This window comes from Kogia breviceps, chromosome 15 (genome assembly GCF_026419965.1).
Source record: "Kogia breviceps isolate mKogBre1 chromosome 15, mKogBre1 haplotype 1, whole genome shotgun sequence".
Classification (NCBI taxonomy): domain Eukaryota; kingdom Metazoa; phylum Chordata; class Mammalia; order Artiodactyla; family Physeteridae; genus Kogia; species Kogia breviceps.
The window spans coordinates 81,017,462-81,038,209 of NC_081324.1; the positions used below are offsets into that span (position 1 = coordinate 81,017,462).

General features: G+C 48.3%; 1 protein-coding gene across 15 annotated transcripts in view; it reads right to left on the minus strand.

Moving 5' to 3' along the window:
• The window catches only part of CUX2 (cut like homeobox 2), a 271,019-nt gene that overhangs the window by 61,412 nt on the left and 188,859 nt on the right, over positions 1-20,748 (minus strand). For 14 of the 15 annotated variants that reach the window (XM_067015971.1, XM_059040793.2, XM_067015979.1 and 11 more), the window contains one exon: positions 1,853-1,931. The exons of the other annotated variant lie outside the window; for it this stretch is intronic. In XM_067015971.1, the coding sequence (XP_066872072.1) occupies positions 1,853-1,931 (79 nt within the window). The remainder of the gene's footprint in view (positions 1-1,852; positions 1,932-20,748) is intronic. 15 annotated transcript variants of the gene reach the window in all.

Sequence of the window (20,748 nt, forward strand, 5' to 3'; positions counted from 1 at the left end):
TGTCAGGGCTGTGCTCCTTCTGAAGGCTCTAGCGGAGGATCACTCCTGGTCTCTTCCAGGTCCTGGTGGTCTCAGGCATTCCTTGGCTCGTAGTTGCATCACTCCAAACTCTGCCTCTGTCTTCACATGGCCCTCTTCCCTGTGTCTGTGTCCCCAAACTCCCTCTTCTCTTCTTATAAGGACACCCTTCATTGGATTTCGGGTCCTCCCTAAGTCCAGGATGATCTCATCTCGAGATCCTTAACTAATTACATCTGCAAAGACCCTGTTTCCAAATAAGGTCACACCACGAGGTTCAGAGTGGACATAAATTTGGGAGGACACTATTTAAACCACCACAATTGCCCAAGACAGATGGAACGAGGGACTTTCCCATCCCCTGCAAAAAAGATCTCACAAACAACCTTGACATCAAATGTAAATGACTTTGCCTTCTCCATGGCTCAGCCTAGAGTGGGATCTCATTTTCTTCTTTGTAAACCCCCAGCCCCAATCACCCCAGATAGCACTAATTCCTGCAGCTGTGTGGAAGTACTAGAAATGGATTAGAGGGGCTGTCTGGGTGGAGGGAGTCAGCACAGTGGAGTCTTCTCCCAGCTCCACCATTATTAAGCAAATCACTACATGCTGGGTTCCCATCTCTAGGTCAATAAATGAAAACGTTGCAGAGGACGGGGTCATTTTAAAAAAGGGAAACTTTTTGCAGAAGTGTACCTACATATTTAGGCACACAGTTGAAGGCTCTCAAGCTGATCATACCTCTGTAATCCACACCCAGATCAAGAAGCAACATCTCCAGCCCCCAAAGGCCCCTCCCAGGAACTATCGCCCCATCCAAGAGAAACCACTCTCTTGACTTCTAACAGCACAGGTGTCTTTTTTTTTTTTTTTAGGTGAACTTCTGTAACGCAAAATTTACCATTTTATAGTGAACAATGCAGTGCCAGTTAGTACATTCGTGACGTTGTGCCACCACCATCTCTGTCTAGTCCCAGAGCATTTTTATTCCCCTAAAAGGAAACCTCATACCCATTAAGAATTCACTCCCCATTCTCTCCTGCCCCCAGATTGGTAACCACCAATCTGATTTCTGTCTCTATAGATTTGCCTACTTTGGGTACTTCATACAAGTGAAATCATAAACTGTGTGACCTCTTGTATCTGGCTTCTTTCACTCAGCATCATGTTTTTAAGGTTCATCCACTCTGTAGCATGTTGTCAGTACTTCATTACTTTTTATGGCTGAATAATATTCCACTGGATTGGTAAACCACATTTTATTTATTCATCCACTGAGGGACATTTGGGTTGCTCCCCCTTTTAGCCATTGTGAATACTGCTGACATTAATTTTTGCCTGTCTTCGTATTTTATGTAAATGGAGTCATACAGTAGATGCTCTTTTGGGTTTGGTTTTTGAGGAACATCAAGTTTCTGAGGTTGGCCGTGCCATGTTGGAGGAAACATTTGCAGTCTTTCCTCTAGCGCCCTCTGCTGGCAGAGAGCACTGGCTGCCTTCTGCCCCTTGTGGCAAAGGGATGAGGGTTCTGGTGGACAAGACACTCGGGTCCCCGAGAAGATCCAGGTGGGAGATCTTACCAGGAGCCCCCCAAAGCTCCCTGGCTGATGTTGGAAGGCAGCGGGGTAAGATGGAAGAGTCGTGTGGGGACACATCACACCAGACTGGGTGTAGACCTCCTCAGTCCCTACAGCTCCTACCCATGGAGGGCCTGGCCTCACCCAGGAGTCTTGGCCTGTCCCCAGATGCCACTGAGAGGAGGCCCCTGTGTAACAGTCCTAACAGCAGTGTATTTTTGTTAATTATTCACTCATGGAGCCCAAGCATTTCTTACCTGGTGCTTCAATTAACTGCTTGTAAACGCTCAGGAAAGCGGCTTCGGCCTCCTGACTTCTCTTACTAAGAGCCACCACCTTTGGAAACAACAAGAGAAAGAATCACGTGTGACCACAGCATCTGAGTCTAAAAGCAAATTTGATCATTTTCTACATGTGCAAACATGGGATTGGGGGGAGGAAGAAGGGAAATGAAGATTAAAAGTATGGAGAAGACTGCCAAAATTCAGCTGATGGTGGCTGACTCCCTTGCCAGAGCAAGTTCTAAATAAATAGCCTTAGCCTGTTAAAAAAAAAAAAAGTATGGAGTAGAAAGTCTGGGTTCCAGTTCCAGTTCAACTACATCTGGCTGTGTGACCTTGGGCAAGTCACTGCCCCTCTCTGATCCTCAGTTTCCTCATCTGTAAAATGGGGGTAAATCATAGAAACTACCTCTTAGGCCTGCTGTGAGGATTAAAAGAAGCTATATATAAGTGCTTAGCACAGGGCCTGGCACAACAATAGGTTATTAACAGCTGTTACGATTATTCCTGTTATTAAAGGGCAATGTCGGAGGTTCAAACATGACACGTTTTGTAGGAAAGTGGGACATATCTGGGGAATATGTCTTGCCACTGAAAATTAAAGAGAAATTGTTGAATCTCTAGTAAGATATCAGTTTCAACAAATGTCAAGAGTGACAGTCTGTGAAACAGTTCCTGGCATACCAAAGGTGCTCAATAAATGCCTCTTGATTGATGAATACACCAAATGACTGGATGACCAGTGGTGAGGAGCTACTTTCACGCATTCGTTCTCTTGTTCATGGACTTTTATTGTTCTGCCAGTGAGACTCCGTAAGATGTGTTTCTGGGGCTCAGCACCATCTCATCCTTCCGCTCCTGGCTATGAATTCTGAGCTCCGGCCTCACAGCTGCCTTGATGCTGGCTCTTCTTGGCCAGTCCCCTTGGCATTAGTCCTGGCCCTTCCTGGCATACTGCTGGACCAAGCTCCTGGCACCCACAGGTCACCATCCCTACCTCCTCGAGGACACAGTGGGCTGGCATCCCCCTTTGGACTGGAACAGAGCTCTATTCCCCCTGGCACTGACATACCTCTCCCTCTGGTGCCAATTTGCTAAATGATGACTCTATCAGAGTATCTACTTGTCAACTCCCTCTTTCAGAGCTGGGCTTTTCCTATGAATCCCAGTAACGCCATTTGGGGAAGTGTCTGTTATTGAATTCCTCCCCTCAAAGTAAGCTCTGTGAGCGTGTGGTCTGGTGCACAGAAGGGGCTCAACATAATTTGTTGAATGAACAAATCCAAGTGGGTAGCACTGACTCTAGATCCTGTCTGTGACACCACTGTAGAGAAATGGCAGGGCCCAATTCTGAGACAGTCTGCTCACAGAGGTGATCAACCGAGGCACAGGTCCTGGAGCCAGGCTGCCTGGGTTCAAATCCCAGCTCCACCACTTATTATCTGTGTGTCCTTGAACAGGTGGGTCACTTCAATCCCTGTGCCTCTACTTCCCCACCTGTAAAACGGGGATAATAATATGACAGCCTCCCTCAAAGCGTCGCTAGAGGATCAAATGACTTAACACAATGTAAAGCCCTTTGCAAAACTCCTAGCATGCATTAAGCCCCATAGACATGTCACCTCTTGGTATGATCAACCCCTTCCTTCCTTCTTCCCTGGTATGGGGACAGGTTCTGCCCAGTGCTGGATGATAAACTTCAGCTGTGCTCATCTCTGGTGTCCTATGAAGACCACCTGAGAAAAGCCTCCCCTCCACACACAGCAGGGCACTCTGGGAAGAAGAATTTGAAAACCATAGCAGTTTCTCTACAGCTTCCAATATGGCAGCCATGAGCCTCATGTGGGTACTAAGCACCCGAAACGTGGCAAGTCCAAATCCAGATGTGAGTGCAAATATGCACCAGATTTCAAAGACTTAGCTCAGAAAAAGAGAATGTACAATAGCTCATCAGCTATTCTTATGTTGATTACATGTTGAAGTGATACAATTTGGGGTATTCTGGATTAAATAAAATATATTATTAAAATTCATTTCACCTGTTTTCTTTTACTTTTTAAAATGTAGGTACTACAAAATGTAAAAGTACACGTGTGGATCACATTATATTTCTACTGGACAGCATGGCTTGAAGGTTTTACAAGGTCCACAGAGAATTTTTCTTTAAGAGAGGTGGAGAGAAATATATGGTGGGTGTTGAGCAAGTGATTTGAAAAAGGTCCGTTACAAAAGCTCGCTAAGCTCTCTCGTTGTTATTCTGAGAGCAGTCTCTGGTCGCTTACCTTCCAGGATGAATGACAGTCTCTCATACACTCAACAAACATTTCCTGAGCACCTGCTAAGTGCCATGAACTGTAAGCTGAGAACTCAGCGATGAATAATGCAGCCTCAAGCCCCACCCTTAGAGAACTCGCAGTCCAGTGGAGAGACCGACATTAAAGCAGATTCCCCAGATAATTCATTAATTACATGTACTAAACGCTTCAAAGGAAAAGCACAGGGGGGCTTGAGAGTGTGTAAGTGGGGGGAGACTGACCCAGTTTGATGGGTGGAAGGAACATCAGGAATTATCTCCTCAGAAGGGGAAGATGGTGATGGACAGAAATAATGTTCTAGAATCTAGGCAAAGGGAAGATTTTTATTCTTGCTAAGATGTACAAAACACAGTTCCTGCTCTGGGGACTCAACAGCTGAGTGGGAGACACAGCAATGCCAAAGAGGAACTGTAACACAGGAGGAGGTGATGCAAACACTGGAGTCTCCAGATTAATGTGAGGAGGGGGCAATTAATTCAGAGTTTGGGGGGACATCCTTGATGCACTAATAATAATAATGTAATATTCAGAGTTTACCATGTACCAGATGCTCTTACTATTCATAATCATCCCTCTCCATACACCAATCACTGAAGGTAGCTGTTGTCATTATCCCCATGTACAGATGAGGAAACCAAGACTCAGCAAGGTTAAGTAACTTGCCCAAGGTCACTCAGTAAGTAAATGGCAGAGTGAGATTCACACCAGGTCTGGGGGTTGAAATTACTCTTCTGAATGCAGATGTGGGCCCCTTTCTCCTGGATAGAAAAACCATCCCAGCCAGTGGGGACAGTCACTCGGACCCCATTTGGATGCTGATGCCTTGAGATGCTATCTATGGCTGTACCAGGTCAGGGGCTGCTATGCTGCTGACCTGAGGTCCAAGAAAAGCCATGAGAAACAAAAGCAATTCATCTCCCAATCCCTAGATGGAGAATTATCAAAGATGAGCCAGCACAAGGTCTGAATGCTTCATTTTATAGTCGTCCATGCTAAGCATGTGTGCTAGCTGGAGTTCACAATAGGCCTAAGAATGTTCTATTGACTTCTGATTTATTTCTTTTCTTTCTTTCTTTATTTTTTGGCTGTGTCGCGTCTTAGTTGCAGCACATGGAGTCTTCACTGAGGCATGTGGGATCTTTTGTTGCGGCATGGGTTCTTTGTTGCGGTGCTCGGGTTTGTCTCTAGTTGTGGCGTGTGGGTTTTCTCTCTGTAGTTTGCAGCATGCGGGCTCTCTTGTTGAGGTGCACGAGCTCAGTAGTTGTGGTGCGCCGGTTTAGTTGCCCCGTGGTTATGTGGGATCTTAGTTCCCGAACAGGGATCGAACCCGCGTCCCCTGCATTGGAAGGCGGATTCCTTACCACTGGACCACCAGGGAAGTCCTGCTATTGACTTCTAAAAAGGAATTCAGGGCAGAGGTGAGGGCAAGTCACAGAAGATCCCTTTACTGTTTCCCGGTCCCTATGCATAGCACCCTCTACTATCCATTCATGGTGCTTATCAGTTGTGTACTGATTATCTGTACGACTGTCTCCTTATAATGTCAGCCCGCCCCATTAAAGCTGTGCTGTCCAAAACAGTAACACTAGCCCATGTGGCCAGTGAGCACTTGAAATGTGACTATTCAAATTCAGAGAGGCTGTACGTGTAAAATATGGGATTTCGAAGTCTTAAGAAGAAAAAAGGAATGTAAAATACCTCAATAATTTTTATATTGATTTCATGTTGAAATGATAATATTGTGGACATATTGGGTTCAATAAAATATATTATTAAAGTTAAACTCACCTATTTCATTTTACTTTTTATAACGTAGCTACTAGAAAAATTTAAATTACTATGTCGTTTGCATTCTATTTCTACTGGACAGTGCTGTTCTAGATCAAAGGTTAGGAAACTATGGCCCTTGGGCCAAATGTGGCCCTTCATCTGTGTGTTTAAATAAAGTTTTATTGGAACACAGCTACAATCATTCTTTTATGTATTGTCTATGGCTGCTTTCAGGCTATAATGGTGGAGTTGCACAGTTGTGACAGACACTCTGGCTGCAAAGCTGAAAATATTTACTCTCTCTGACCCTTAACAGAAAACATTTGCTGATCCCTGCTTTAGAGGTTCACCTAATGGCTGGACAATATTTTCAAAAGCAGAGATCAAAAAACATCCTGGAATGGCACTAGGTCTGAATTAGTTCAAGTTTAGGGCCTCCCATAGTAAATATGACTCTTGAAGACAGTAGTCATTTGGATGTCCTGCCTCGTTCAGTCTTGTTTTAGAGCAATGACCCTGTCTATTTCTAAAAGGCCAGGCCTGATGGCATCAGGGCTTGATCCAGTGCTGGGCCCAATGTCATGAAACATCTCTTGGCCTCAGTTTGTTCATCCATCATGTAGGAATAATACTCTCCATTTGCCTAAGAAGCTGATGGGGCAGGAATGGGCTAACATGTGGTAAAGAGTCCCATGGAAGTTGGAAAAAAGCTTTCTAATAAAGCAGATAATTCTTCTTCCAGCCATACAGGATGTCTTTTCCAAGAGCTTCAACTCTAATGTATTTCACCCACGTGCCCAGAACAGGTGAGCTCGGCCTAAATAAAAGGCCATGTGTTTCTGCCTCATGGCTGGGTCCCACAGTGCAGAAGGGCAGGAGAAAAGGGTCCAGGATGACAGATTCGGCTTGTGACAGGCAGATTCTTTGAAGGCCATCTGGGGGAGGAAGAGGAGGAGGAGGAGGTGGCGGCCAGCTACAGACACCAAGAAGGTCACCATCAGAAATAGCTCAGCGTCTGATGAAGCAGGCGGCATTCACACTACCCGAAGTAATATAAGGGGTGAAAATGTGTTTGGTCCCCTGAGTATGAAAGTTAACAGGTGTAGAACCGGTTAAGCCAGACGAGAGGCAAAAGCCTGCTCTAGTTGCCTAGCATTTGTCTGTCAGGTGGTTAAAAAATGGCAAGTTTGGGGCTCCCCCCACCCCGAGGCTGTGCTTCCATGACTGTCTGAGACAGCAGTGACAACATCTACTGGCTACTGAGAAAAGCTCTGCGCCAAGCTTTTCACAATGAACAGTCAGAGTTTCCAGAAACCGAACCTTTATTCTGTGTTCAGTGCCTTATCTTTGGAATGTCCGCATACAGCAATAAGACGTGAGCACTGTTATTGCTCCCATTTTACAGGGGAAGAAACTGAGGTTCAGGGAAACCAAGTCACTTGGCCAGGATGCAAGAACTAGTTATTGATGGCGGTGGGAGCTGCGCCCAGCATGCTCTCACTCCAGGGCTCAGAACTGCAACCAGAGACCAGTGTTTCTCAAAGCGTGCTGCACAGTCCCCCTGGCGTGCAAAGAGGGAGGGACCTGTGATCAAGCCTGTACCCACTTGCTTTCTCCGTGGATTGTACAAAATCTACTAGCACACTGGATGCTCTGACGAGAGCTGCAGAAGAAAATGCTCTTCAACTCAGCTTAGCCCAGTGTTTTCCCAAATGCATTTGGTCACGGAGCTTTTTCATCAGAGAATAAACTTAGAAACTAGGGTTCCGTGAAACACACTTTGACACAGCTTCCCTGTACCGCTGGGTCCCGGGCTCTGGGGAGGGTGGGGTGTGGTGGTTCTGAGAGATTGTGGGGGGGTCTGATGCCACAGGAATTCCGGAAGGAACTGAAGAGTGATGGGCAGTTGAGAGGTGGGTGTTCAGAGGGTCTCAGTAGCAGTACCTCAGAGGAGGAGGCAGAGGAGCGAGCTCGGAGGAGAAAAGGCATCAGCCTGGGGTGGCCAGGGGTGGGCGGCGGGAGAGCGCCCTTTAACACCCTCTGAGGCCTGGTTCTCCTTCTGGGGAGTGGAGGTCCGGGGGCGCATGGGGAGCAAAGAGGAGCAAGAAGAAGGAGGGGAGACAGAGGAAGGGGGAATAGAGCGTGAGGGTTATGCAACGAGGGAGGGGCATGGAGGGCAAGGGGGAGCAGAGGGCTGGGGGTTCACAGACACTGAGGGGAGCAGGCAGGAGAACGGGGTCAGGGAGAGTAAGGGAGGCACAGACAGGGAGGCGGATGGAACGAGGGCTCAGAGTGAAGGGAGCAGGGGTGTGGAGCACAGTGCGGGGAGCACGAAGAATGAGGGTGGCGGCAGCTGTGGGCCACGCAGGGGAGGAGAGGGAAACCTGGGCCGCCACGACGCAGGGGAGGGACTGGCTCAGGTGGGAAGGGGCTTGTGGTGACTGCTCAGGGGCTGCCGCGGGGTCCGGGGAGGTGATGGTCCAGGTCCAGGGTGTTGCTGGGGAGGGGCAGAAAAGAGCTGATTCGAGAGATGATTAGGAGAGAAGTTCCTGATCCAGGACACGGTTGGGGCTGAAGGTGGGGAGGTGCATGGGGGTGCATTTAGCCAAGAGGGAGGAGCAGACTCAGGGAGACACACTACAAGAGCAGTCTACAATCAGCTGAAGATCTTTCTGGCTATTGCGTTGAGAGGAATACATGTATTTTGGATTGTAAAGATTGCAGCCCAAGATGGGAAGAAGGTAGAAATTTCAAGGAGGCTCAATCTTCCTGAGTTCTCCAAATGGGTTACCTGGTGAGGTACTGAGCTCCCCAACAGAAGAGGCTTCCAACCAAGTACACGGCCATCTATCTCTGAGGATATAAACGTACTCAGGGAAATTTATACATTAGGGAGGTTTGGCCAAACGATCCAGAAGGCGCACATCTTACTCTGAGTCTATGTGATAAATCCCTTTTACTTATAGTAATATTCTGATGTCCTACCACTTGTAAAAGGTGATACCAATTACCTTGTTTGGCTGATATGAGAATTATTATTTTCAACAGTAACAGTGACTACCGAGCACTGACTCTGTCAAGCACTCCGCTAAGTGTCTGACAAATATTAACTCATTTAATCCTCACAACCCAGGTCGGGTTGTGTGTGTGTTACTGCCCATTTCACAGATGAAGATATCAAGGCACAGAAGCGCGAAGGCCATACCGTGTGGGAGCTGGGACTCACACCCAGCTCAGTCAGACTCCAAAGCCCATGATCCTAAGCCCCACTTGGGACTGAATCTCTGGTAGGGGTTTGTGGAAGGGGCTGGAATATCTGAAAGGGCTGAAGGAGCCAGGCCGGCAGGTGGGCGGGGGACAGCGAGGCCAGGAGAAGCCAAGTGCCCGGGTCTTCAGCAGGACCTGTCTCCTCTGCTGCACAGAGTGTTTGCTGGGGGCCTTGCTCCCGGGTGAGCACTAATGCTCTCTCTGCCGTATGTCACTGATGTGGCTGGGCAAATGAAAATCACACTTTAATGTCAGGGCTTAAATAAGAAATGAGACTTTGACTCTTGTTTTTTGTAGCTGTCGTTGAGCTGGGCTCTCTCGGCTCCTGTCTGGACAGGGCAGAAGGCTGGGACCCTCTCTGGCCTCCTGAGGTCTCGGGGACATTCCCAAGGGAGGGTCCCAGTGGGTCCCAGAGAGGTCACATCCTAGCTGAGGCTCAGGAGCCAGCAGAAGCCACTTCTAGAGCCTGACGGGATGGAATAAAATGAACATATCTGGCCACCTTTCACTGTTCTGAATTCTCAGGTATAAATCACAAATTTATTTTAAATCGTCAGATGTTAAGACACTAATTCAAATTCAAGCTTGAGCTCTGAGAGCCCCTCTTCCAGGGCTGTAGGTCCAGCTTCTAGATCCTCCTCCCAATGCCTCAACTTGCAACAGTGATGGACACAAGCAGGAGTTGAGTAACTACAATAAAAGCAAGCGGTATTTACTGAGCACCCACTATGTGCACACGCCAGGGGAGGCATCCTGCCCCCTCCACAAGACCCTCAAACACGTACTGAGTGCTGTACATGCATTAACTCACTCGATCCTTGCAAAACTTCCATGAGGTGCGGGGACTGAATTGTGTACCCCCGATGTGACTATATTTGGAGACAGGACATGTCAGGGGTTAATTAAGGTTAAATGAAGTCTTAAGGGGATTGGTGTCCTTATAGGAAGAGGAAGAGACATAGGCATGCAGAAGCATGGAGGAACACAGTAAGAAGGCAGCCATCTACAAACCAAAGAGAGAGCTCTCAGCAGAAACCAACCGTGCCAGCACCTTGATCTTGGACTGCTAGCTTCCAGAATTGTGAGAAAATAAAATTCTGTTGTTTAAGTCACCTAGTCTGTGGTATTCTGTTACGACAGCCTGAGCTGCCCGTCTAGATCCAGAAGCTGCCATCTTACGGCTGGGTTTGTCAGTTCTTAGGTCTGAGCCCCACCAGGGGAGAGTGGGTCTGTCTATTCACACAGCCTCGCACACAGTAGGTGCTCAATAAATGTCTGCTGAAGAACGAGTGTCACTGTCTATGTGTCACCCTTGGGGGTGATTCTCAGGCCGGAGAGGAACTGATAGTAGTGGGGCTCCCTCTTTAGAGAAATCCGGAAAAGTACCAGGCACCCCGATTGGTGCTCGTGTTCTAGTTAAGGGAGAGTCTGTGCTTCGTCCCGACCTCCTCTGAACACCAGGCACTCACCCATCCGTCAGCATCTGATGACAGGCCCGTGCTCCTGCTAACTTCTCATCTGGGTGTTCCATTTCCCCAACCAGACTGTGAGCATCCAGAGGGCTGGCACTGGGACTAGCTTTTTTTTTTTTTTTTTTTTTAAACATTTAAAAATAAAATAGGGCTTCCCTGGTGGTGCAGTGGTTGAGAGTCCGCCTGCTGATGCAGGGCACGCGGGTTCGTGCCCCGGTTTGGGAAGATCCCACATGCTGCGGAGCGGCTGGGCCCGTGAGCCATGGCCACTGAGCCTGTGCTTCCGGAGCCTGAGCTCCGCAACGGGAGAGGCCACAACAGTGTGAGGCCCGCATACCAAAAAAAATAAAAATAAAAATAAAAATAAAAATAAAATAAAATAATGCATGTAAAGTGTTAACATAGCGCCTGACACATCACCGATGTCCAGTAAATTCATTTTCTCAGCAGGTATTTATCAAGCATCTTCTAAGGACGGGGGCTGTTCTAGGCACTGGGTATTTCGTACCAAGCAAGACTGACCCAAACCTGTACCCTTGCAGAGCTGGCACTCTAAAGGCAGAGGCAGGCAATAAAAGAAATCATGATACAGAAGGTGAGAAAGTACAAGGGAAGAAAATAAAGCTAGGAGGGAGATAGGAGTCTGGGGTAGGGATGTGTGTCCTGCCTAGTAGGGCCAGGGAAGGCCTTGGGAGAAAAGAACAGTTGAGCAGACTTGTAGAAGGGGAGGGGGTGTGTCATTCGGCCATCTTAGGGAAGAATATTCCAGGCAGCTAGAATAGCAGGTGCAAAGGCCCTGGGGCAGAAATATGTTTGCCTTGTTTGGGTAACAACAAAGAGGCCAGTGTAGTGGGAGAAGGTAGGGGAAGAGGACGAGAAGAGGTCAGGGATCAAAGGGTAGGGACAGAGGTTTGTAGGTCATTGTGAGGACTTGGGCTTTTTCCCCAAGGGGAATGAGTAGCCACTGGAGGGTTTAGAGCAGACGAGGGACATGGTCCACATACTTTTTTTTTGGCGGTACGCGGGCCTCTCACTGTTGTGGCCTCTCCCACTGCGGAGCACAGGCTCCAGACGCGCAGGCCCAGTGGCCATGGCTCACGGGCCCAGCCGCTCCACGGCATGTGGTATCCTCCCGGACCAGGGCACGAACCCGCGTCCCCTGCTTCGGCAGGCGGACCCTCAACCACTGCACCACCAGGGGGGGCCCCACGTACGTTTTAACAGGATTCCTCTGGCTGTCGTGTGGACAATGGACTGAGGGGGGGTTAGGGTGGAAGCAGGTTGACCACGGAGGTGGCTACTTCAATAGTCCAGGCGAGAAGGATGGCATTTCAGAGCAGGGTGGTGTCAGTGGAGGTGGGGAGAAGTGCTGGGGTTCTGGATCCATTCTGAAGGTCCAGCCACAGGATTTGTTTATCAGAAACACAGAGTAGATGTGGGGTGAGGTGAAAGGAAGAGGGGTGGCAAGGACATTTCATGGTTTGGGGCGTGAACAACTGGATGCTCTTGAACAGCTGCTGCTGTGATTTTCTCCTCCCTCGCAGTCCACGACAGGACAAGTCAGGAGTGGGCACTAAATCAACAATAACTGAATGAAAAAATGAACAAATGAGATAAGGAAGGAACTTAAGAGGCTCACTGAGCTAATCTTTCTGAACTACAAACAAATAAAAACCCGCGTCTAGAAGGATGATGGAGAATGACACCCATCTATGCTGCAACCCAAACTCTGCTGCAACCTTGAAGGCTCTGTGGAGATCTCTTGCAGGCTCTCTGATGTAACACCTAGTGTGAGGGGACAGAGGCCCAGGATCTGCCCCAGAGGTCCTGGCATCTCAGGGAAGCTGTCAGCAGCGTGGGAAACAGGAAAAGCTGGACCTGGGAGTGAGCAGACCTGGGTTCTGGTTTCAGCTGGGGCCTCGTGTCCCTGTTCACCTTTGGGCAAGTCACATCCCCTTTCTGAGCCTCAGCTTTCCCATCTGTAAAGTGAAGGTGCTGAGTTTCAGGTCTCTAACTCAAATTCACTCAGCCAGCCATGTGGGGCTGCCTGGAAGCGAGAAGTAGGACCAGTACAGGACACCCTGCTTAGCACTCCACTCCAGACAGACAAACACTCTCCTCCCCACACATCCATCTCCACCCCACTGGGATTTTAATCAAAAGCAGTGCAAGGCCTTGGGAGCCCACCCAGGCTTGGATCAAGGGGTGGGTCTGCTGGGAGAGCATGAGGGAGGAAAGAAAAACACCATGCAATTTTATTTTAATATTTGTAATTATTCCCAGGCTAAAAATAAGGCACAGAGCAAAGTGTTTTCAAATGTCGGCGTTAATGAACACTTTTTAGCCAACATAATGCGGGCCCCCAAATGCATTTATGTCACAGGTTCCTTGAGATTTCAGAAGCGGTGCCCCACGCCAGGGTGGCTTTCACAGCTTGGAAGCGGCGCAAAAATGAAATGTCCCACAAGCGCAGGCTGGCAGGCCTGTTATTAGCAACAGTATAATCATCAATTATGTCCAATCACAAACTACTGATTTTATAATTATCAAATGAAATTCTAACTTCTCACCTCCGCTCAGTGGCAACTCATATAATCCCTCAGCTCAAAAAAGGAAGCTTTTTTCTTTTTTTTCCTGCTCTCTCTTCTGGGGAAAAGAATTTCCAGGCCTCCACATAAGACTGCATTTAAATTGCTTGTCACTCAAAACAAAGGCAAACCACTCATTTGTAATTCACCAGCCACCTGAACAGACTGCCTGTTTTCCTTTAAGCATCCATGCACTGAAGCACAAAGATCATTTTTTCTATTGTTAAAATTGTATAAGCCGGGGCTTTTTTTAGCAGTGAATACACAATTTCACTTCTCTTCCCAGGGCTCCCAGCATAAAAGGGACAGGACAGAAGGCTTTCTTTAGTGCCTTACAAATAAATTTTGCTTTGGGGTATTTAAAAAAATCAACTACGTGCTCATATAATGAGTCGAAAAGCTATTAAGGCCATTTATATATGAGGGCAGGAAAGAAGTTACATTTCCCGTCCTGCCCAGGGTGTGGCCAGTATATGAAGTCAGATGATTGAGATTCATTCTCATGGGCGCTGGAAGCATCTGTGTTCAATTTCCTCTTTGGGGGAGCTGCCGATATCACAAATATGGCTCCGTGCTGATTGGCATTCGGCTGGCAGGCTTCAAGAGCAGAAGCAACCCAGGGGTGGGTGCCCCAGCTTGGCCCTTGCTGTTCCAGGCAGGCTCTAGCTGTGTGCCTGACTTTCTGGCTACCTCACCCCAGAGGGACAAGCCATGCACGACTGTCATGAAGCCCCTACATGCAACCAAATTCTGTGTCTCAGCCTTTGACAACCAGGCCTGTTTTGACAACAGCTCAGTTTTTCTCTATAACTGATTATGATAATAATACTTTCTAATTTTTTTTTTTTTTTTTTTTTTTTTTCTTCGGTACGCGGGCCTCTCACTGCTGTGGCCTCTCCCGTCGCGGAGCACAGGCTCCGGACGCGCAGGCTCAGCGGCCATGGCTCACGGGCCCAGCCGCTCCGCGGCATGTGGGATCTTCCCGGACCGGGGCACGAACCCGTGTCCCCTGCATTGGCAGGCTGACTCAACCACTGCGCCACCAGGGAAGCCCAATACTTTCTAATTTTAATCTAGAGCTTTTTAGGGCTTTTTATAATTTACAAAGACCTTTCACAGGAATTAATGCCTCTGAGCCTCCACTCACTCCCAGAGGTGGCACTGGCAGGGAGGATGGTTCTTGTTTGAGAGGCCCAGAGAGGCTGATACTGCAGTCCCACGTCACACAGGAGACGTCAAGGCAGCATGTGAATCCGGTCTCTGGATTCAGAGCCAGCTGTGCAGCAGAGAATTTGGGCCTGGATTTGTGCAACTTCCCACCTGAAGTGGGAGAGTAGCTTCCATTTTTGCTAAATTAGAACAGACTCAAGTTCACCCCTAAAATGTCCCCTTCTCACGCCTGAATATGCTGTGTTTTCCTGAGTGTAAGGAATGGGGCTCCTGCATGCCCACCAGAAGTTATGCATAAGCCACCGCCAGTCTTTTCTTTGCAATAGCCATGAGGACTAACAAAGATTCCTGATTTAAAACAACAGTGAAATTATTCTGTATGATACTGTGATGGTGGATACACATTATGCATTTGTCAAGGAAGACTGTGCAACAGCAAAAGGGACTCCTTAATGTAAACAATGGACTTCAGTTAATAATACTGTATCAATATTGGTTCATCAATTGTAACAAATGTACTGAACTAATGCAAGATGTTAATAACAGGGGAACAGGGGTAGAGAGCTCTATACTTTCTGCTCATATTCTCTCTAAACCTAAAACTGCTCTAAAAAATAGTCCATCAATTAAAAAAAAAAAGAGTAGTGAACACGTATAAAGCAGGTACTAGGTACCAGGCACTGCTCTCGGTATTTATCACATTAACACATTCAATCTGTACAGCAGCCCTAAGAGGTCAGTAACATTATCTTCCTGATTTTACTGGTAGGAAAAACAAGAAGTCAGAGAGATCTACCTTATTCAAAGTCACACAGCCAGTGGCAGAGCCAGGATTCATACTCAGGACTCGAGAGCATGTGCCCTTAGCCATGAGACTAATGGGATTATCACTGGATTCTCTCCCAAAGCCTGCCCCCTTTCCCACGGCATACTGTCGTGTGTGAGGGTCTTACCTTGATCATGGGTGTCAGACAGCATAATAAGGGTCATGAATGATGGGTCCAGGGCCAGATACATCCCATGGACATGTTTTCTTGGACCCTCAAGTGTTTTTTGTTTGTTTGTTTGTTTTTTTGTGGTACGTGGGCCTCTCACCGCTGTGGCCTCCCCCGCCGCGGAGCACAGGCTCCAGACACGCAGGCCCAGCGGCCATGGCCCACGGGCCCAGCCGCTCCGCGGCATGCGGGATCTTCCCGGACCGGGGCACGAACCCGTGTCCCCTGCATCGGCAGGCGGACTCTCACCCACTGCGCCACCAGGGAAGCCCCCTCAAGTGTTTTAAAAATATTTGAGCGATAAAAATTCATCAAGTTACATACTTAGGATTTGTGCATTTTACCGTATGTAAATTATACCTTCATAAAGTACTGTGAGCATGAAAATGTGTGCATATATATTGAGGCAGCATTTAAAACCGAGAAGAGATCCAAATTGCTGGCTTTCTTTGAGAATCAGAGGATCTGGCCAGCCTGGGACCACGTTTCTACCAACAACTGCTGCCTGGGGCCAAGCAGCAGCCTTCCATTGAGATAGGCCAGGGGTCAGCAGTTCACCTCGGGCCTCCCCTGTACCTGCAGTACAGGTGTGGCACACTGTCGGCACTGCGTCTTCACTCTGGCCTTGACCTGACACCCCTTTTCCGCTTGCTTTGCTTTCTCCACATTCTTCTTGAGTTCCATCAGCCCCCAACTCCACCCTTCAAATAGTGATTTCGCAGGCATGTGAAAAACAGGAGTGCTAAGCAGGGTATCCTGTACTGGTCCTACTTCTCGCTTCCAGGCAGCCCCACTTGGCTGGCAAACTTCCCTTCCAAACTGTAACAAGATCCTGTGTGAGCCCTCCACCCCGAATAAAAATGGTTAGGCCCTCCCAACTCAAGTCTACCTGGGACCAGAAAAAAAGGGCCATTTAGAGCATCTGGATGATTCTGTGCCTTGCTAAAGGGTGAGAAACTCATAGGCAGAGTTGGGAAAGACCAGCAGGGCTTGGCTACTCTGTGTTCTGATGGGAATGGTGGTGCTAAGTGGGCCATGGAGGAGAGGGGTGAGTGAGGGCAGGAGGAGAGCACAGGGACGCACACAGCTCGGGCTTAATAAAGGCCTGTGGATTCAAGGAAGGGCTGGAAAGCACACAGGCTTTGGAGTCAGGTTCTGAGTGACCTAAGTCCGAAACCTGCATCTCTGGCTGCGTGACTTTGGGCAAGTCACGGAGCCTTCAGTGCCTCAGCTTTCTCAACTGTAAAATGGGTACAATGATGTGACGAGCTGCCAGGAGGATCAAATCAGGGAGGAGAAGCAGCTGGCAGAGTACCCGCCCTGCCAGCACTTAATGATGAGTGAATATCCTTCCTTGACCTCTCTCTGCCTTGGTTTCTCTACCTAGAGAGTAGGGACAACAAGATTCAGCTTCTGTGTGGTGACACCAGCAGTTAAGATATGCTTTGTTCACCGTTAAAAATGGAGTGAAATTGGCCAAGCCATCCATAGACGGTTCTTGGATTTCTGGGCAAAGGGGTCTGAAGGTGTTCGAAGTCGGTGCTATTGGGGGGAATGTGAAAGGTGGAAACTGCTGGAACATGAGGGCTGGAACCAAATCACCGGAATGTGGGCTGAGGGTCAGCAATGCGAAGAACCACCCAGCCAGCCTGGCAACAAGTGGCCTCTGAAACACAGGGCATTCCAGGGGTCTGTGCACCAGGCCCAGGAGACTCCTGCTCCTGCCGTGAGCTGGCTCGTGGCCCTGACCTCGCCTCTGAGCTCTCACTGCCCCGGGCTCTGTCGACCATGTGCCACGGTGTCCTTGCCCTTTCGGGGAGGCCTGCAGGGGTGTGGCTGCAGTCTCCCCTCTTGAGGCCATCCTGGGAAGTTCTCTGAAATGCCAGAGCAGAAGAGCTAAGTTAAAAGAGCATGCATGCCCTTTATGGAGAGGCGGCCACCCAAATGCCACTGAAGCGCCACCTGCCCATGCTTTTAAATATAGCATCATCATTTCTGGAGGTCTCTGTGGAGTGTGGCTCAAGACAGTTCCATGAGAGCCTCAGCTGGACACTTGGGGCACTACTCTGTCTCCCACCCAGTTTGTGCAGCCAGGAGTCATGGGTGCAGTTTCCTGAAGTGGGCTGATTCGATTTCCAGTCAAATTCGATTCCCAGTTTCCCTACTTCTTTGTGGCCTTGGGCAGCCACTGGCCTTCTCTGAGCCTTTGTTTCCACATCTGAGGATTACGATAAGGATTAAAGGTGATATACAAAAAAATTGCTTAGCTCACAGCCTGGCAAACAGACAACACTTAACAGATGTTCGTTTTAGTATTATTAATTATTATTAATTATTATGATCCTCAATGCGCTAAGCACTACGCGAAGAAGAATAAACCACAGCCCCAGCCCACAAGTCCCAGAGTAAGAAAGAGACAGACCATAGAAAATGGCAGAAGACAAGCAGCATTTTGAGGAAGGGAAGTCAAGGAGGGAGGGGTTTATTCTGCAGGGGCATTGGCTAGAGGAGGGCTTCAAGGAGGAGGTGGCACTGGCTTGCAAAGAACGAGCAGGTTGCTCAGCTACAGAGGAGGGAGAGAGGGTGGCATGTGCCAAGGTAAGAAATGATCTGGTGTAATCAGACGACGCTCACCGCTCCTCCCTCTAAGTCCAAGGCTGAAGATGTGGGGCCCATGGTCCAAATCCCGTCATGCACTTGGCTTTGTTCACGTTTAAAAAATGTTCATTTTTAGCCAACATTTAAAGATCAGGAGATTTTACATAAAAATTGAGATTTCCAGCTTGCCGGAAAAATGAGAAAATGTGGCCACAGAGGGCTCTGTTCCTGTGTAACAACAGCATAAAAAAAGGAAACAGTAATAATAGTGAATATTTACTGAGTGTTTAAAGTGTGCTGGGCACTGCTTTAAGGGCTTTACACACACTAAGTCTCAAAATCCTCATAAAAGTCCTTTAGGGTGGGTGCAGTGACGTGCTGGTAAAGATTTAACAACTGGTTATCTGGTGGGAAAAAAAAGGGTCCTAGTTTGTAGTGTTTACCAATTTCCATGGTGCAAATATTCCCACCATGGCGGATTTCAAACTACCAATGTCACCGACCACCCGAGGAGTTTGCTCTGTGAGTCTCTCCAGCACATCAATGGTAGGTGTAGTTTCATTTCTACTTCTCAGATGAGGAAATGGAAGCACAGAGAAATCGAGACACTTGTGCAAGGTCACAGAGCTAGGAAAGTGAGCAGAGGAGGGATGTGGAGATAGGCAGTCTGGCTCTGAAGTTGGTGCTCTCAGCTCCCACAGTGCACTGCAAGACCAGACTGTGCGGTCTGCCCGAGCTGGGTAGAGGCCACTCCTGAGGTGGCACACAAAGTCCCAGCTTGCCTCAGTCCCCACTCCTCTCTGTTGGCTCACCTGTGCCTGTGGCGCTCACTCAGCTTACCTGTAGGGCCCCAGTGGGCAACTGAGCTTGCAGCCCTGCTTTGGGGTATGAAATGTCATGTGGCCCCCAACTTTTCCCTCTGCCCTTCTGGGAACCCCATCAGGTACCTGAACACAAACAGAAGACACCCAGGGTGGGGGACGGCCAGCTTCTTTGGCTCTATCCCAACTCCATCCCCTGGCACCTGACAAAGTGGAAGAGCAAAGCTTGCGGTTCAAATGCTTCTCACTTTTTTTTCCTCATTCTCTCTTTGCCAGGATCACTAACAGCATCAATTTCATGGAAGTAATGTTTCTGTTCCCCTCCTTGCCTCCTGCTATCCCACACAACAAAACATGGAAACAACATGATTTACAGGGGGAAATACAGCAAACACTGTTCACCTTAGGTTGGAAGTGCAAATGATGCTCTAGCCCCTATGCTCTGTTGAGAGGAAGACCTTCCATTTATCAGGGGAGGGGGGCTTGGATGGGGAACCCCACCTTCTTTGCTGTTTCTCAAAGACAAGCAAAGCCCCCTCAATCCTCATCCTCCCAGCTGGCAGCTCAGGATGGCAGCAAACAAAGGAAAGGCATATGTTTGGTGGGAAACGTGGAAATAATCAAGTGTGAGTGGATTCATGTAAGTAATTTAATTACCTCGCACAGCTATGAAATCACTTGGTTTCCGCTTCCATTATTAATGATGAACGTTAACTATCAGAGGACATCGGCTATGGTTTCCTGACATACTGGGGGAGGGAGGTTTAGGTGTCCCTAGGCGGCCACACCTGGCTTGTCACTGATCAGGCTGGTCCCTGCCTCTAGCTGACCCCAATCCCATCTTGGAACTGACTGGGAGGTACATTATACACCTTGTGATGGACACACCTAGCACCACCTATGAATAGACTTGCCAAAACATTGAACCTGAATATGATCAAGCCTCTAGATCCAATTACCCATGTACAGCAAATATAGAGGATAGAGGAACAGGTCAAACCACACCACAGGGACACAATCAGCAAAATCCCAGCTACAGGTGAGGTGACTTGCCCAAGGTCCCACAGCTAGTGGTGGGCTGGGATTTGGCCCAAGCTCATGAACACAGTTCTCTCCTGAGACCACATGAGAGGCCAGAGAAAGCGCAGCTGGGCTTCCAGAGGGTGGGACAAGGAACCAGAACAGTCCAGAAGCAAGGAGGGTGCTTCTACTGCAAGAGGCAAGTCCCTTGGCCCTGCCCTCTCTTGAGGTCAGCTTTCTCGGCTTCCTCAACTAGTCCCACACTCAAACTCCTGAGATAATGAATACTGTTGGCCTAGCTTGAGACCAGTGTCGGCCCCTGATGCAATCAGCTGTGATCAGGGGAATGTCTTCAAGAAAAATAGCCGAGTTATTTCCACATACAGATCAGAAAAAAAAAAAAAAAGATGGGCAGGGTGCTTACAGATTAGAACACGTAGCAGAGGTAGCATGACCAACTTGTCCTAGTTTGTCTTGGACTTTCCCAGTTTTAGCCTGAAAAGTCTTACATCTGAAGAGCTTCTCAGCTTTAAAACCCGAAGTTTTGCATCTCAGGTACCCCTCAGTCCAGCAGGGCCTGTCTAACAACAGTATAAAAAAAGGAATTGACTGGGAGGTACGTTATACAGCTCGTGATGGAAACACCTAGCACAACCAATAGCCAGTTGGTTGCCATACTTAAAAGGCACATCAATCAGTCTCAATGTGTGGACCCTGTGTGAGTCCTGCTATACATCATAAAACAATTAAAAAAACCTGAGGAGCCAATAAGGGACACTGAAGCATTGCCTGGATATCTGATAATATTAAAAAACTACTGTGAAGAAAAAAAATTGCAACTATGTGTGGTACGAAT